We start from the raw sequence: 19,102 nt of genomic DNA, 5'->3' as shown, positions 1-19,102 counted from the left end.
TAGACAGGTATATGCCCCCCAGTATAGGTTAGACAGGTATATGCCCCCAGTATAGATTAGACAGGTATATGCCCCCCAGTATAGATTAGATAGGTAAATGCCCCCCAGTATAGATTAGATAGGTAAATGCCCCCCAGTATAGATTAGATAGGTATATGCCCCCCAGTATAGATTAGATAGGTATATGCCCCCCAGTATAGGTTAGATAGGTATATGCCCCCCAGTATAGGTTAGACAGGTATATGCCCCCCAGTATAGATTAGACAGATATATGCCCCCCAGTATAGATTAGACAGGTATATGCCCCCCAGTATAGATTATATAGGTATATGCCCCCCAGTATAGATTATATAGGTATATGCCCCCCAGTATAGATTAGATAGGTAAATGCCCCCCAGTATAGATTAGATAGGTATATGCCCCCCAGTATAGATTAGATAGGTATATGCCCCCCAGTATAGGTTAGACAGGTATATGCCCCCCAGTATAGGTTAGACAGGTATATGCCCCCCAGTATAGATTAGACAGGTATATGCCCCCAGTATAGATTAGACAGGTATATGCCCCCCAGTATAGATTAGATAGGTATATGCCCCCCAGTATAGATTAGATAGGTAAATGCCCCCCAGTATAGATTAGATAGGTATATGCCCCCCAGTATAGATTAGATAGGTATATGCCCCCCAGTATAGATTAGATAGGTATATGCCCCCCAGTATAGGTTAGATAGGTATATGCCCCCCAGTATAGGTTAGACAGGTATATGCCCCCCAGTATAGATTAGACAGATATATGCCCCCCAGTATAGATTAGACAGGTATATGCCCCCCCAGTATAGATTATATAGGTATATGCCCCCCAGTATAGATTATATAGGTATATGCCCCCCAGTATAGATTAGATAGGTAAATGCCCCCCAGTATAGATTAGATAGGTATATGCCCCCCAGTATAGATTAGATAGGTATATGCCCCCCAGTATAGGTTAGACAGGTATATGCCCCCCAGTATAGGTTAGACAGGTATATGCCCCCCAGTATAGATTAGACAGATATATGCCCCCCAGTATAGATTAGATAGGTAAATGCCCCCCAGTATAGATTAGATAGGTAAATGCCCCCCAGTATAGATTAGATAGGTATATGCCCCCCAGTATAGGTTAGATAGGTATATGCCCCCAGTATAGACTAGATAGGTGGAGGAAGGTGCCCCTGTGTGGGGAGAAGATTGCCCTGGGAAGAGAAGAGAGAAAAAAATTGTGGCGGCGCCAATAAGGGATGCGGGAGCCGGCTTTATTCCTCGCTCCCTCCCTCCCTCTGAATTCCCCTCACCTGCGGTGATTGTGTGCCTGGCTCCCCCATGAGTGTGTGCGCAGCGGAGCGGTAGGTCCTCTTACCGCAGATCAGGCGCATCGGCAACTGGAGTCTCCTGCTTCCTGTTTACCATGACGTCACAGGAAGCATCGAGACTAGTTGCCGGTGCGCCTGATCTGCGGTAAGAGGACCTACCGCTCCGCTGCGCACACACTCATGGGGGAGCCAGGCACACAATCACCGCAGGTGAGGGGAATTCAGAGGGAGGGAGGGAGCGAGGAATAAAGCCGGCTCCCGCATCCCTGGGCCCCTCGCTCTAGTCAGAGTCCTTCTCGCCGCACACAGATATGAGCAGGCGGCAGCTGTGCATCTGTGGCTGCCGCTGCTCAGATTTAGAGGGAGACTTCCGGTCTTGGTGCAGGGGGGTGTTCTGTACACCCGGAACAACCCCTTCCGTGCGCTTCTGCATTGACTCAACTTATAAACAGGGCTGTGGAGTCGGTCCAAAAATCCTCCGACTCCTCAGTTTAGGATTCCTCCGACTCCACGACTCCGACTCCTCTAATTTGCATATTACAATTTTGTTGATTAAAAGTATGTAACATGAAATTCGTCTCTTAACTGCCAACGCTTAGGAATTTTACAAGACAACTGAAGTGAGAAGGATATGTAGACTACTATATTTATTCCCTTTAGACTAAAACTAGTCCTTGGTAAAAGTACTTGTAAAAGGTACAAACCGGAACAAAGAACATCTATCAGGCCCTAGGCAATGTAAGTGTGGGTACATGTAAGAATGATGTGCAGGTACTCTGCAGGGGAATGATGAGATTGTAAACAGACAACACCTCTGTGTTCAATATGCACAGCATTCTCAGTGGATTCCCTGCAGCTCTGTGGGGAGTGCATATGTAGAGTATAGTACTACTGTGTAACAAAGTAAACCTGAGACAGATGAAATTAAAGTTTTATACATACCTGGGGCTTCCTCCAGCCGCCTTCAGGATAATCAGTCCCTCGCTGTCCTCCTCCGCCACCTGGATCTTCTGCTATGAGTCCAGGTACTTGAGCCAGTCGGGCGTAGTGCACATGCACACACACCGCCGCCAGGAGCATACTACACCTGTGCAGCACTATTGCGCAGGTGCAGAATGTTCCTGGCTGTGGGAGCGGCATGCGGCCGGACAGCGCTGACTGGCTGATATACCAGGACTCATAGCGGAAGATCCGGGTGGTGGAAGACAGCGAGGGACTGATTAGCCTGAAGGGGGCTGGAGGAAGCCCCAGGTATGTATAAAACTTTACTTTTCATCCGTCTCAGTTGCCCTTTAATTTGTAGTCACCAAACCAAATTTTAACATATCAAATTATTTGATTTCATCAGCAAAGGGAGTGCATACATTTGCATAAATCAGCATCAATGCAGAATTATTTCCATCTCGTTGACCATCTCTATTAGTGACACAGCTACACATCAGGCTTTATTCTTACAGCATAGATGTTATTTAGTATATATGAGATTCCTGTGTACACATCATATATACAGTCACAATCAGATATGTATATCTGACCTTAAAAATACGGGGACTGCTTTATTGAAGCAGCACAAGTAACTAATTTTGATTGGTTTATTTCATTTTTGTGGACTAAGCACAGCTATTACTGTATATATACTGTATATATACATTATTTTTAATGACTATTATCTGAGAAATAGAACATTTTATCATATTTTCTATTTTAATTACAGTTACAAATTCATTAGGAGTCGGAGTCGGTGCATTTTTTTCCGACTCCGACTCCAGGCACCCAAAATTGCCCGACTCCACGACTCCGACTCCACAGCCCTGCTTATAAATCATAGTAAAAAAGAAAAAGCAATTTTGTACATTAAGTTACATACAGTAAAGTTCCTCTCTAAATCTATCCTTAGTTTGTTTTTACTCTCCTCTAATGAGTAAACAGTCTTACTTTCTCCAGTACTTTGGCACTAAACTCTTTGCTGTTGGGAGAAGTAGAGGCACAGGGGACCACTTCTATACATTTTATTGAGTCTATGTATTTATTGAGGCATCCATCTTATTGGAAAGTACTACCCATGGGTCATTCCGTATCTTGGACATGATTCTACTAATACTCTGAATAGCCTCACTCCATAAGGGAAAGCTTTTAGGGTGACGCCACCGTAGGTGTTAGGGGTGTTCCCCTCTGCCCACACACCACCTGCAGCAGATGTCGGGATAATCCTGGTTGTATCCATGAATTGGTGGTGTTAGGTGCCATTGTGTCAATTAATAATCATTTACATCCTGTAAATGAGCTGGGAGTTTACAGATGTTATGAACCATAGTATCTTTTCTTGCTCCACTTTCTAAGAGCTTGGTCACACAAGAGCTTTTCTAAACGCTTTGTGATTTGAAAAGCTCTTGCTAATGTTATCTTATGTGTGTGTTCACACTGGAGCAATGTGATTTTGTAAAAATTCCCCCATAGCCTTGCATTAGCAATAGCTTTTAAAATCTGGAGAAATTTTAGGCCTGAGACAGAAATCTTTGTGTCCCTTTTGAGCCTGCATGACTGAAGGGGTTGGGTTTTGTACTGATTGGGTGTGCAGAGGCAGCTGTCACTCACTGATGATCTGTGACATGGTGGAACACGCGATTACTTGGTTTTGTTTTTTATTTTATTTTTTTTTTCCTTTTGGAGAAAGTATGTTCTTACAATTTTTCTATGCATAAATTAAAATGGTGTATTAACTGCTCACAAGAAAATTTCTGGGAATGGATTGCTTGCTGTTGGCAATAAGAGTCTTGGTACATGATGTAAAGGAAGCAGTGAGTATACGTGGTAATTGTGTTTATCTGCCATCACACAGAAGCTGCTGCATGGCGTGGGAATATGTATTCTTCAAGACTCTCAGCTAAAGGTAAATTGAGCGCTAATGTTGCTGTCAGCTAGGGCATGGTATTCTGCAGTTAAAGAGAACCTGTAGTGAGGGGGTTATCTTTATACCACTTGCCTGACTGTCAGTCATTCTTTCACTGTCATTGACCCTGAGGGCCCTTTTCCACTAGCAATCGCTAGCGTTTAGCGCAAAGTCCTAGTTTTTTCTGGTGATTGCAATTTTGCTATGCAATGCACAGGAAAATTGCGGCAAAAATTGCTCCGCGTCGTGTTCGGGCTTTAGAAAAAAACGAATCGCGGTAGTGGAAATTACCTACCACGATTCCTATCTTGTGTAGCAAACCATATCGATTTTAAAATCGCTAGCTATTTGCGATTCAGCATTGCAATTGCCTCTAGTGGAAAAGGGGCCCTGAATGAGTATTCCAGTCAGGTGCTCTGATTTGAAGGCTGTTCAATGAGATGCACACTATTTTCATTTTGATGCAAGTGTTATGCACAATCAGATTGAAAATGGATATCTTTTCAAGCTGCATAAATTATGAAAGCTTGCATCAACTTGGAATTATTTGCATTTAGTTGACCATCCTGATGCTACGTACACACATGCGACAACGATCGTTCGTTGAGAACGACTAACAAACTCTTAATTGATGAAAGAACGACCTAAGTAAAGATAGTTTTAAAAGGTGTGTAACGATCTGATTGTTAGAAGGAACGTTACATCACGTAAAGTAACTATTGCTCCTGCGCATAAAAATGAGAAGTTACATGGAGAAATAGTGAAATGTGCATGTCAAGCCTAGTACGAACGACCGTTTCAAACGATGTACTACGTTTGCAAACGATCGTCGTTGGTTAAAATCCGCCGAGACAGAACTTTCTTTTGTAGCGATTTGGCTCGTTCGTCGTTTGCCTTAATAGTCGGTGGTTGGTTTTTTGTAACGATCGTCGTTGGTAAAGATCTGGGAACAATCATTACAAACGACTATAGTCGTATGTGTGTACGCACCTTTAGCCATGATAAGAATGACATCCAGGTAGTTTCCATTTTTCAAAGAATATAGATGTACGCCTTTACATTTACCTTTTTATTACAAGATTTTTTTAATATGTATTGTTGACTTTATTTTTCATGGACAATAGAATCTCTGTTAAATCACTGATTTGCTGCTAGTTGGAGATATGAGAACGTCACACGTGGCACAATTTTTTTTTTTTTTTTTAAATGTACATTTTGCTTCGCTAAGAAAAACGCACTACAGACTGTACACTAAACGGAACCATATGTGAGGGTCGGCTAATCATATGTTTACATACTTTGGCTCACATGCAATTAACCTTTTACTTCAGAGTTTTTTCCTGTTGAATTTTATTTTTTTTTCAGCAATTTGCTATTAAAGTACCAAAAAGTAGGTGAAAAGATTCTAATTGCTAATTTCTGTTGCTTGCTGGTGATTTTAAAAGGCATTTTATTGAGTAGGTGGGAGAATCACCTAGGAGGAAACCCAGGAGAAAAAGTGAATTGCATATGGGCCTTTGTGTTTCTTATCCCTACCATAGTCAGTCCAATGTGCCTAACCTAAACAGTCCAAGGATAGGTTCACACACCGGCTTCTCAATGAGCAAAAGTGTCATTTGTTTTTCCATAATGTGTCAAACACTATGCATGACAATTGTTTTGGGGCCACCAAGTGTCCTCTTCTTCAGATAAGTGCAGACAAACCTTTGTCTGCACTTGTGAAGAAGGGGACCTTTGGTGGCCCTGAAACCATTATCATGTATAGTGTTTGACACATTATGGAAAAACAAATGACACTTTTGCTCATTGAGAAGCCGGTGTGTGAACCTATCCTTGGACTGTTTGGAATTGTTTTGGATGTTGCTTTGCATCTGTGGTTCAGCACCCCGATACTTGCTGCAAGGTGTGCCGCTCCTAATCTTATCCTTCAATGTTCCTAACCTAGTCTAAAGGTGCGTACACACTAGTGACTGATGTCACCTGTCAGATAGGAACCCGATGCCTCAGGTGACCTGACTGGGCTGATGGTGTACTGATGCGCTCTGTTGCTATGGGGGAGGGGGAGTAGGGGCAATGTAGCGGCATGTGTATGACCTCTCAATGTGCTCAATGGAAACTGACATTGCTCGGCCAAGTTCAACTGCCTGGCGCTTCACTTGCGGTGTGATGGTCCGGGAGCTGCCATATACGTGCTTATCGGCTTAGCCGGTTATTTGCTGCCTCAGCCGGCTTTAATGTGTTTGAGGGTGTGGTGGAGAGATTGAGTTTTGTAACATAGAGGAAAGGAAAGCCACCACTTGGGGCAATGCAACTCGCTGTGGTATGGTGAGCAGACCATGTGGTGGTCTGTTGCTCCTGATCGCAGAAGACTGTCCATATGTACTAGTATCAGCATGACTGTATATGCTCATCATATAATGTGAAAGCCAGGATGTGATGTCCAAGCAAAGCAGATTGGTGCACCACACTGAGGGAAATGAGCTTTTATTCAATGCAAATTAAGCTGCCTCCATGCCACTGCAATACTGTTTTTGCTGTGAATAAGCCTCTTTTGCTTGTGAAACAACTGTTAGCCGTTCAGTGCCACCTCTACAGTCACCCACCTGCCTGGTGGCTTCCAGTTCTGCTATTGCACTGATACAAGATCGATTAATTTGCATTTAATAAAGGCTAATTTCCTTCCGTTCGGTGTGCCCATCTGCTTTGTTTTGATAACGAAAGAATTTACAGATGTGTGAGGAAACCAGAGTTCCCAGAGGAAACCCACGGGAACGCAGGGAGTAATTGCAAAGTCAAGTTACTGTACTTTCGCTGATAGTTAAAAAGCTGCAGTCTCTGCTGATTTCTGCTTGAACAGTATGCTTTGGAGCTATCCCCACTTAATGTGCGGAGTTAAATGGACTCTCTGAGCATTTCTCTTATACAAGGTACACACTGTGCAATTTTCTGGCAGATCGATGGGTCAAACAGATAGTCTGTTCAGCTCTTGATAATGAGATCGATTTTCTGATTCCCAGCTGCACAAAATCAATCCAGTTATCGACCAGGAGCTGATCGGATATGTCAGAAATTATTGGCTCGACCCGTTGATCTGACAGGAAATTGAATGGTGTGTCCCTAGCATTAAAGTTCTAATCATGTCTACAAAGACTGAGTGCATGCATATGGGCCACTCTAGGTCATTTTTTAATGGGTTTGCATATTAATGTCTACAAAAAAACTTGTGCATAAGTAAAGAATCAGATAAATCAATTGGTTTCCCTGGTCTAAGGGAAGTTTTGTGTGTATATATAGTATTTCAGTACCAGAGATGCTTAAAGTAAACCGGAGACTAACTAGTATAAAAGATTTATACATACCTGTGGCTTCCTCCAGCTCCATCCACATCGATTGCCCCCACGATGTCTTCCTCCGCCTTCTTCTGGTCCCAGTAAAAGCCCCGTAAGTTTAGCGAGTCGGGACGCATGCTCTGCCACGAGCCCCGCTGTGCTCCTGTGGTAGCAGTAGTACTGCGCAGGTGCAGAAAGCTCCTACCTGTGGGAGCGAAAACGGGGGGGGGGGGGTCGGGCAAACTGCACTGCGCATGTGCCGATTGACCCCCGACTCGCCAAACTTACGGGGCTTCTATGTTCAATGCGGAGGGGGCTGGATGAAGCCCCAGGCATGTATAAATCTTTTTATAATAGTTAGTCTCTGGTACGCTTTAATGTTGCTTCATATTCAAAGTTCATAAACTCCAAACCTAACGCATCCGGCACAGCCCAGTTTTCCCAAACGAGTGTAAGTGATAATTATAAATACACGACTTATGACATATTGCTGGCCAGGGTTAGCAGTCAAAGACAAATGTTAATGCGTGCTAAATTAATATTTACATCACGTGATAATCATAAAGCGTCATAGGGCGAAGAAATTCGAATTGTCAAACTTGTTATTAAGAGTTAGCATGCAGCTCAAATCATTTTATGGATCTCAGTAGCCGTTTAAAGTGTTTGCTGTCTGTTCCCGGGTAGATGCTTTCACTGTCTGGGCCCCTGTAGGGTTTTTTTTTTTTTTTTTTTTTGCGGGGGGTGGGACATGTGCCCCTGGGCGCTGGGTCCCTAGGGGCACCTGGTCGTGACCTGAGGTTTTTTTTTTTTTTTTTTTTACTTTTTTTTTTTATTATACTTCTTACCCCCCAGCGGGAGCTCAGATAAGGGGAAGTGGTAGGTACAGCGGTGGGAAAGGGGGGGGATGTCTTCCCGCCCCCCCTTCCCTCACCTTAGGGCTCCCCCCTCCAGATATGAGCGCTGGGCGGGTGGCAGAACACTTAACCAATTCACGACGGAGTAGAGAGATCTGTGCGCCGCTACTCTGGTCTAGTCTAGCGGAGCACAGATCTTTCTTTCATATCTGGAGGGGGGAGCAGGGGAAGGGAAACCCTAAGGTGAAGGACGTGGGGGAGAGAAATACCTGGCCATGTATACCGGGGACACGTCTACGCCTGGCCACGTATACCGGGGACACGTCTACGCCTGGCCACGTATACCGGGGATATATTGCTTTAGGTAAGGACTAATGTGAAAGACTAACATGCAATCTTGTAGTACAAAAAATATCAAAAACGTTGACACATATTGTAAAGATACTAGTCTTTGTTATGCGATTGTTTGAAGATTGATTTTTTTTTTTTTTTTTTCTTTTTGATGAAGAACCGCTTCTAAGGTATTTTTTCTGCAATGTGTCAGTTTTTGATTTTTTTTTTTTTGTACTACAAGATTGCATTTTAGTCTTTTTCACATTAGTCCTTACCTAAAGCAATATTTGTCTTATGCTAGGCATATACGGTGAGTTTGTGTCCTTATCAATCGAGCCACTGATGGCTCGATAATATCCGACAGGTCCGATGACACGCCAGATTCCCCGCGGGTGGACAATAGCGGGGAATCGAGCGGCTGATGAGGCATGCCTTCGGGGACGAGCGGGAATCGATCCGCGCGGACGAGCAGTGACGCGCTGGCATCGAGCTGCTGGCTCGATACCGGCGCATAAACTCACTGTGTATGCCTAGCATAAGTGGGCCAGGTGGACTGCCCTATTAAAAAGGACTGTGTTTTGGCCCTTCACTGTTCAAAGGACCTCACCCGATTATATATCCATAACCATACATATACTGGGGACACATGTACTCCTGCCTACATATACTGAAGACCGCTATACACCTGGCTACATATACAGGGTACAGCAATACCCATGGCTACATATACTGGGGACATATACACCTGGCTACATATACTGTGGACACCTATACCCTGGCTACGTGTACTGGGGGCACGTATCCCCCTGGCTACGTGTACTGGGGGCATGTATTTTGGGGGAACTGCTGCCAGATTGTCTATTTTGGGAGAAACCTTATGGCAGAGCTCAAACTTTCCTGGCAGACCTCTTACACCACTGCTAAGGTCATGTATATTTGGCCCCACCCATTGCCACGCCCACATTCTGGTATGGCCTCACCCCTTTTTTTGGTGCTGGTCCTTCGTTACAGGGCGCATTAATAGTCTTTGTCCCCGGGTGCTGAAAGCCCTAGCTATGCTTCTGTAAATGAGCATTCCCATTGCAGATTCGGCACAAAAGTAAAGACCTGTTGGAAATAATCCATCTGGCAGTAAATCTGCCAAAAAATCTCATTGTGTGTACCAGGCATTAGTGTACAGATAGGAGTCTGGTGAAGGCACACACACACTGAGGCCCCATTTACACTAGAGCGTTTTGCTGCGATTTCGGCAAAACGCTCAAACGCTAGCGCTTTTTAAAGCGCTAGGGTAATAAGTCTATGGGCCTGTTCTCATTTGGGCGATTTGCGCAAATTGCCCCAAAACGGCAAATGCGTAACCTGCACCATTTTCAGGCGATTTCCATGTGATCGGGTTTCAATGCAATAGTAGCGTTAAGCGCGATAGCTGAAAAATCGCCGCACTGTTCATTGATTTTTCCGCATGAAATCGCAGAAAAATCATTCTTGCAAAACCTTTTTTCAAAACGTAAGTGTGAACAGGGCCTGAAACTGTTCTGCAATTGTAGCTGTAATACCTGCAGATTACAAAGTATGAGCAGGTGTAGATTTGTTAGTAGGACAAGGCTACAGGTAAAAGGAGTGCAAGCAGGCTTTGTGCTGCAGGGAAAACTAGGCATCTGAATTTTTTTTTTTTTGATCAACAAAAACAGCAGTTTATTATGAAAAATTGGCAATTATACAGCAGATTAATGCAGGGCTGTGGAGTCTGTCCAAAAATCCACCGACTCCTCAGTTTAGGATTCCTGTGGGGAGTGCATATGTAGAGTATAGTACTACTGTGTACCAAAGTAAACATGAGACAGATGAAATTAAAGTTTTATACATACCTGGGGCTTCCTCCAGCCCTCTTCAGGCAAATCAGTCCCTCGCTGTCCTCCTTCGCCACCTGGATCTTCTGCTAGGAGTCCAGGTACTTGAGCCAGTCTGGTGTAGTGCGCATGCACACACTCGGCCGCCGGGGGCGTACTACACCTGCGCAGCACTATTGCGCAGGTGCAGAATGCTCCTGGCTGTGGAAGCGGCACATAGCCAGACTGCTCTGACTGGCTGAATTACCGGGACTCATAGCAGAAGATCCGGGTGGTGGAGGTGGACAGTGAGGGACTGATTAGTCTGAAGGGGGCTGGAGGAAGCCCCAGGTATGTATAACACTCTTCTTTTCATCCGTCTCAGGTACCCTTTAATTTTGTAGTCACCAAACCAAATTTTAACATATCAAATTATTTGATTTCATGAGCAAAGAGAGTGCATACATTTGCATAAACCAGCATCAATGCAGAATTATTTCCATCTCTATTAGTGACACGGCTACACATCAGGATTTATTCTTACAGCATAGATGTGATTTAGTATATATGTTATGGCCAAGACCAGAAATTGGCCAATTCTAGAATTGGCCGGCCGTTTCTAGAACTGGCCGATTTGACGTCGGCCAAAGTCCAAAATGCTGGAAATTTCTGACATTGGCCGGCCAGTTCTAGAAACGGCCAAAGTCAGTCGGCCAAAGTCAGAAATTCCCAGTATTTTAGTCCCGTTTTGGCCGTAACATATATTAGCATTTTTATTAGTGTCGACATAGCTGTAGGCCGTGTGTGCATGTGCACGTGGGGACAGACCTAGCCCGTTTTAAAACGGGATAATGCTGGATACACACGTTGCATTTTGCAGCGCAATTCGCGGGATCGATTCCATCGATTCGATTTTTTCCAACATGTTCGATCGTGTTTCGATGGATACAGCCGTCAATTTTGCATACTTAATATGCAAAATCGACGGCTGGATCCATCGAAACACGAACGAACATGTTGGAAATAATTGAATTGATGAAATCGATCTCGCAAAATCTCGCAGCAAAACCCAACGTGTGTATCCAGCATAAGGTCACTAGTTATCCATAAACTGCCATCCTCCTCTCAAATTCCTCCCCCCACCCCCTTCCATTCTCTGTCTCTCAACCCCCGGGTCCTCACAGACTAACGGAGAATGGGGCACGGAGAACTTAGCAGAGGAAAGCTCATCTTTCCTCTGCTAAGTTCTCCATGCCCCATTCTCCGTTAGTCTGTGAGGACCCGGGGGTTGAGAAGCAGGGGTATTGGTATATGAACAGGAGAGTGCAGACGAACGGGGGACAGCGGAACACCAGCAGGACACAGGCAACTGACTGAGCTGCGCACAGCAGCTCATTGGAGAGCAGGGGATATGAAGCAGCCGGCATCGTCAGGGCAGCCCAGGGGTCCTTGTAAGTAAAACTGACAGCCGGAAACAGCGCAGGGAGAGGGGACAGAACAGAGCAGACAGCCAGAGACAGCGCAGGGAGAGGGGACGTAAAGCGGAGAGGTGAGCTTCGGGACTTGGCCGGCCACACTTAGTACGCGATCTGGCCGGCCAAAGTCCAAAATTCAGCAGCGTTTTGTGTATTGGCCGCAGAGAGCGGCCACTTCGCATTCTGACCGGCCAGAACCCGAAGTGGCCAGACTTCGGGTTCTGGCCGTAACAAATATAAGAGATTCCTGTGTACACATCATATATACAGTCACAATCAGATATGTATATCTGACTTTAAAAATACGGGGACTGCTTTATTGATGCAGCACAAGTAACTAATTTTGATTGTTTTATTTCATTTTTGTGGACGGAGCACAGCTATTACTGTATATATACATTATTTTTAATGACTATTATCTGAGAAATAGAACATTTTATCATATTTTCTATTTTAATTAGTTACAAATTCATTAGGCGTCGGAGTCGGTGCATTTTTTTCCAGACTCCGACTCCAGGCACCCGAAATTGCTCCGACTCCGACTCCACAGCCCTGGATTAATGTCACAGTAAAAAGAACCTCTGACAGCAGCAGCAGAAGTAGCAATTGGCATGTTGGCAATCATCAATTGGCAAGGCCTTATGTTCTTAAACAGTATATTCTTAGTCAGAAGTCTTGCCTTGTTTGGATTATGCAACTCAATGACTCTCAGAAGTCTGAGAAGTTGATCTATGTGCACAGAGGTAGCCCTCCCTGCTAGGTTCCAGAAAATTCTGTCTGGATGACCCGGAACTTATTATGGAGCAGCTATTCTCTGGAATTGGACTCCAATCTGTGCGAATATATCAACTTCTCAAACTTCAGAGTCCTTAAATGGCATAATACAAGCATTAACCATATGAGGTGTAATTTTCCCAAAATTGCAGAATTTGTGCTGGCAACCAATAGGAAGCATACAAGCGTATCGTCAAGCTCTCTTAAACTAAATATGTAGGAGAAAGTGACTCAAATAGGCACTTACCAGTAGAGGGAAGCCACTCAATGATCCAGAGGGTTCCCCCATCCATTTTGCTTCCACCCACCCAGTGCAGGGACCGCTCGAACCCCCTTGAAGAGAGCTCATCCAGGAATCTGCGCAAGTTTATGGACGGGAGTGCAGCCGCAAATTCAAGAGGGTCCAGCACTGGATCTGTGGTCTTCAGGAGGGTGTGGAAATCTTCTGGAGGATCCAGAGGCTTCTCTCTACTGAGGTAAGTATGTGACTTTTCTTTTATTACAGGTTTACTTTAAGATGCACACAATAGCAGCTCTGGGAAATTTTAGTCTGGTACAGATCTAAAACTTTCAGGACTCTCATCCATTATCTGTGACGTTTGGGACAATTCCATGTCATGTGCTCTAAATCTCCATGGTCTGTCTTGCATTTGTAACATTGGGGTGAAGCAAGGAGATCTGCCTGAAAGACGTTTGGGTGTGTAGTGTGGGCTCTGCGAATTGGCTGAATTTGAGAAAAAAATTTGAATTGCATTCAGTAAGATAAGAGCAAAGTCTTCTTAAGATGCATCAGGATGATCTTTTTCCAAGTGGGGAGTTCTCATTTATTTCTAAGAAACTATTCTTCCTGGAAATGCTGGGTTTCTCCTGCTGTTTCACCTCACTGATCTGCACTGTGATGTACTGTATTTCTGATGCGCTTATGAAAATCTCATCCAGTTTTTAATCAACTTGTAATAAAAATCTCATCTGCCATGCTGGTTGTTTTGGTTGTGTATCATTTTGCAAACTGCACATGTCTGCACAACATACGTGTATGCTTTTGCTCATGTGTTACTGACCCCTTAGTTCTGGTCAGTGTGTCTGCATTAAAATTGTCCACATTGTTACATGAATCTTTGATTATTTTTTTTTCATTTTTTTTTCCCATCAGTAGGTTTCTATTTTTCTTTAGACAAGTTGTAAAGGAGCACCGTTGTATACATTTCTATTTTCATTTGGTTGGTGCTCCATTGCTGCCTTGGAGTTGGATACTGTGTATCCGCTATTGCAGTTGTGCATCACCTGTCCACCACAGACCCAATACAGTATGAGCCAGCCCTTGCTTTGTCACAGAATGTATTACATCCAGAGTATCGGCAAATAAAAGCAAACCTGTAAAGTGGAAGGGGCTGGATACCTGCCTCAGTACTGTGAAGCCTCTGGGTGGTCCAGAGGTTCCCCAGATCCTCCTGTAGCCCTCCCTTGCTGCCCAGGACTCTCTTCTTCTGGTGGCCAGGCTCCTGTCAATATCAGAGCATAGCCATATTGGGTAAAAATGAGTAAGATCCATGAATAGCCAGTAGAATTTAGTGCTCTGTCACAAAGGTCATGGTTTATTCTACTGGGCATGTGCAGGATCGGGGGCTAAAGAGGCTTCCCACTACTAAGGTGAGTATAACATTTTTGTTCAAAATTTTTTTTTCCGCTTGTATGTTTTAATTTTCAAAAGGGCTACCTCCTTTACCATCAGTGTTGAGCCATATAGCTCCCCCTCCTTTCTTTCTATGAGCTTATACATTTGTTCTCATACATACCCTGACAGATTTTGTAAATATGTAGCATTGTCTAACCCCTTTGGTACCAAGGAAGTTAGAGTTCCGTCCTTCTTTTGGCTGTTTGCTGCTGATAGGATGTAACTGATTTTAGTCCCACATCGATTGCGCATACCTGAAGAGGGAGATTCCACTGTCATATCACAGCTGACCTCTCCTGTCACTCAATAGCCATGCTCATTGGCTTCTGATCACATGATCACCAAGCGGTGTCAACCAGCGATCATTTCCCCAATTCATCTTTACTACGTGTAATCGAAGGCACAATCTTTTAAACGAATGTGGTAAAATTATCACGGCGGGCAATGGGGATCTGATGATCGGTGGCTCAGTGATCCGTAATGACGGTCGCAATCACCACACACCTAACAAATTTTCGTTAACTGCTATCACAAAAACAATCATTCGTTGTGGGAAAAGTTGCCACAAATATTGCATCATGCAAAACCATTTCTTTGTTGTTGCAGATTTATTTTAGGATTTGTATCAGCTCTGTTTCTACTTCCTGATTCATGGAAGCAGACATATTGTTAATATCTTGTGCTTTTAAATTAGCTTATTTGCCATCTCTGCCATAAGGTGCGTACACGCACTACAAAAGGAAACGACTGGTCCGCCGGATCCTCCTGCTGGGCGGTCTTTAGCCGACAGTATGCGAGTGTGTAAGCGCTGTCGGCAGACTGATAAGGCTGTTTCTAAACGATCCGCTCAGCGGGAGGGTCTGGCGGACCCATTTCCTTTTGTAGTGCGTGTACGCGCGCCTATAGGCAGTCTTGTGACACAGGAGAGATCAGATTGAAACTTCTGATTAGACACAAATGAGGGGGAACTGGGCTAAATTTTCTAATTGCATCCAGGGTGCATTTCTCTGTTTTTCCTTCTGTCCTGTGCAAGAGTTCAGGTACACTTTTTAATGCTAATGAATGTTTTCTTGTGCTTCAAAGGGACAATGCCTTCAACTTGCTAATCGTATGGCTTTAGAAGTTGACTGGCATAAGGCATGAAAAATGGGCAGACAAAACAGGAATATAGATGGCGGTAGTACACCAGCCTAATAGAATGCAGGGTTTTGAAATTAAATGCAAGGATCATCTGGAAAGTAACAGCCTTTTTCAATTCCTCAAAGTGCCCCCCAAGTGGCAGACATATGGAGGCGGACATGATGACTTCCTCCTAAACCATGCACAATACCTGGCAGTCCTGCTGATCCTTTGCCTCTAAAGCTGCATCTACACGCGTAGATGCGGCCGCGATGTTCCTTATCAATCGTGCCGCTGATGCGGCTCGATTGATAAGATCCGACAGGACGGATCTTGCTTCCGCCAATTCCCTGCTCGCTCCCCGTGAGGGGACAATAGCAGGGAATCGAGCAGAAGATAAGCGGCGCCGGCAGGGACGAGCGGGGAATCGAATGCGGGGACGCGGCAGGCACTCGCGGGGACGCGGAAGAGGCGATTAGCCGCCGGATCGCAGCCTCATCTACCCGTGTAGATGAGGCTTTACACTTGTACCAATAGACCCTGAACAAGCATGCAGATCAGATGTTTCTGACAAACGTCTGACAAGATTACCCGGGTGATTTAGACACTACTCGCCAGAAAGATCAGCACTGCCAGGCAACTGGTGTTGTTTAAAAGGAAATATGGCAGCCTCCATATACCCCTCATTTTGGGATCTTTTAAGCAAACCGTTTATTTTAGACATCCTGTATCTTCTGATTATTTATCTACCTACTCCCATTCTTTGTTTAAGCATTTATCATATCCTTTTTACAAGGTTTCTGAGTCCCTTTGTAGTAGTAGCATCACCTGTGTGTTGGAGGAATTGAGGAAGGAGCTTCAAGTTAATGCTGCTGAACAAACTGTTAATGGCATTCTTTAGATATGCAACTAGTGATGCAGGGAGAGGAGGTTATCCTGACAGATGCAAGTCAAATAACCTAGAAAATACCTTGCATGGCAGATGAAAGCAAATGGCTGCTACTTTCTGGATGACCTTCGTATATTGAGATTATGATTAGTAAAATGGATTTAAGCTCTGGGGAAATGCAGAAGTATATTAAAAATATTGGTATACATTTATTTTAGATGTACAGTATATATCTAGTTCCAGAACATAATGTACTGTTTTTTTTTTTGTTTTGTTTTTTTTTAGTTGTTGCAATAGGTAGGTTTTTGAACTAGTACATCTCTTCACAGGAGATTCTCAACTTTTCCTTTGTTCTTTTCAAAAGCAGGCCCTGGCAATTACCTATACAAAGATGCTGGCCAACCTGCCTACTCGCGTGCACCGTATTCTGGTAAGTACTGTGCAACTGCTGTTCAGAGAGTGAGTTTGAAAAGGAAACCCTGAGAATCCTCCAAGAGGAGATGTTTTATTCCAGAAAGCTGTGACAGCTGTTTAGAGCCATCAGATTAATGACACTGACAGCTATGCTGGAATGTAATTATTTACAGTGCAGTGGTATATGTTGGGATAAATGCACACGTTATATGTATGAGTACATTTGTAGTTTACAATTGACCTAGTGATCTTAACCACTTTAGTACCACAGGGTTTTTTTTTCCCCCTTCAAAACCAGGGCAATTTTCACATCACGCTCCTCCAATTTATTTGCTAATAACTTTATCGCTACTTATCACACTGAAATGATCTATATATTTTTTGTGGAACAAAGTAGGCTTTCTTTAGGTGATACTTTTTGATAAGAATTGGATTTTATATGCATTTTGCAGCAAAGAAGAAAAATGAGAATTAACCATTTCTCAGCATTCAGGCATTGTAGTTTAAAAATTAAATGTTCTATTGATGAAACACATGATGTTTGCCCATTTGTCCCGGTTATTACAACATTTAAATTGTCCCTAGTATAATATGACATGCAAATTCTCGGGCAAATCCACTTACAAAAATCATGCAGCAATCAATGCTGTCCCTACAGCGAAGTTAAAAGCTGGGATCTTCGTTACAAGAATAAAGTCTCTTGCGTAGTCACATACACTGCGTAGAGGTAGCCCAGTGTCGTATGTGTCATAACTCTCGCCCTGTAACATGCATAGCCCAAACATGCACGCATTCAGCGTATCAAAACCGATCTAGGTAATAGGAGCACACATCCTTAACGTCCTCCCTGGGACAGATTGTGCATATAACTAATCCTGCAAGGGAGCTGCTAGTACCTGCATATGTACCATGCAAACACACCAGCAAGCTGTGTGTTAAGATCACTAATAGGGGAAGAGGGGGAGAGCACTAGATAAAATCCTAGCCACAAAGGATCAAATACAATTTAAAAAAACACAAAATCCAGGCTCCTCACCTTGAGCTAGGACATTTAAACACTCCCTCTTCCCCCTATTAGTGATCTTAACACACCGCTTGCTGGTGTGTTTGCATGGTACATATGCAGGTACTTGCAGCTCCCTTGCAGGATTAGTTAGATGCACTATCTGTGCCATGAAGGACATTAAGGATATGTGCTCCTATTCCCTAGATAGGTTTTAAGTATAGTTTAAGTATAATGTATGGTAATATTTTATTTGGAAATAAAGGTAATTTTTTTTTTACCATTTAGTTTTTTTTCTTTTCTTTGTATACTAGAATAGTTACAAGCCTTTATTTATAAAAGCAACAATTATATACTCAAGACATGCATCTTAAATTCCCTAAAGTAACTTTTTCTGTTTTAATTTTGGTAACTATGGGGTAGGGGTGGAAGGTGTTAAAAAAATAATGTATTTAATTTTCTATGTGAAAGTCTTGTATTTGGGTGTAATTTTACTTTTTGGCCACAAGATGATGCTAAAATAACTGTTCTATAAATAGAAGACAGAACCTGCTGTTTACATCATTTCTGTTTCCGGAAGCTCTGATTCATCACAGGCATAGTGATTGGGTTTGAGAACAGCAGTTTCTCATTCCCTGGTCACAGAGGGACAGGATTGCGGCGAATGCGAACAGGACGGCGATGATCGTGAGTGGCGGTGGTAAGTAAACAGTAGTACGCATAGCTACGCCCCTGAGCCAGAAGTGAAGTATACATAGGAGTAGATATGCATATTGGTTAAAGGGAAGATCCGCACTGGAAATATAAAACTGCACTTACCTGGGGCTTCTTCCAGCTCCTGGCAGTCGATCTGTGCCCTCGTAGCAGCTCCTGCGTCTCCCGGTGTCCAGTGGGAAGAAGCCGACCTCGCCAGGTCGGCTTCCGGGTCGGCTTCATGTGCGCTCCACGGCGTGGGGTCACGTGGTGTACGTGACGTCATCGGGTCACTACTACGCAGGCGCAGTAGTTCTGCGCCGTGGAGCGCACATGAAGCCAACCTGGCGAGGTCGGCTTCTTCACCGCTGGACACCGGGAGACGCAGGAGCTGCTACGAGGGCACAGATCGACTGCCAGGAGCTGGAAGAAGCCCCAGGTAAGTGCAGTTTGTTTTAGGGCTCGGTTCCACTAGTG

General features: G+C 43.9%; 1 protein-coding gene across 1 annotated transcript in view; it reads left to right on the top strand.

The window, feature by feature from the left end:
- The window catches only part of STAU2 (staufen double-stranded RNA binding protein 2), a 353,719-nt gene that overhangs the window by 23,925 nt on the left and 310,692 nt on the right, over positions 1–19,102 (top strand). Inside the window, 1 exon segment of the mRNA XM_068237509.1 lies at positions 4,188–4,238. Within this exon segment, the coding sequence (XP_068093610.1) occupies positions 4,188–4,238 (51 nt within the window).

The sequence above is a fragment of the Hyperolius riggenbachi genome, chromosome 5 (assembly GCF_040937935.1).
Source record: "Hyperolius riggenbachi isolate aHypRig1 chromosome 5, aHypRig1.pri, whole genome shotgun sequence".
In the NCBI taxonomy this organism is placed as follows: Eukaryota; Metazoa; Chordata; class Amphibia; order Anura; family Hyperoliidae; genus Hyperolius; species Hyperolius riggenbachi.
The sequence above is the reverse complement of the archived record's forward strand: the minus strand, read 5'-3'. Positions and strand labels throughout refer to the sequence as shown.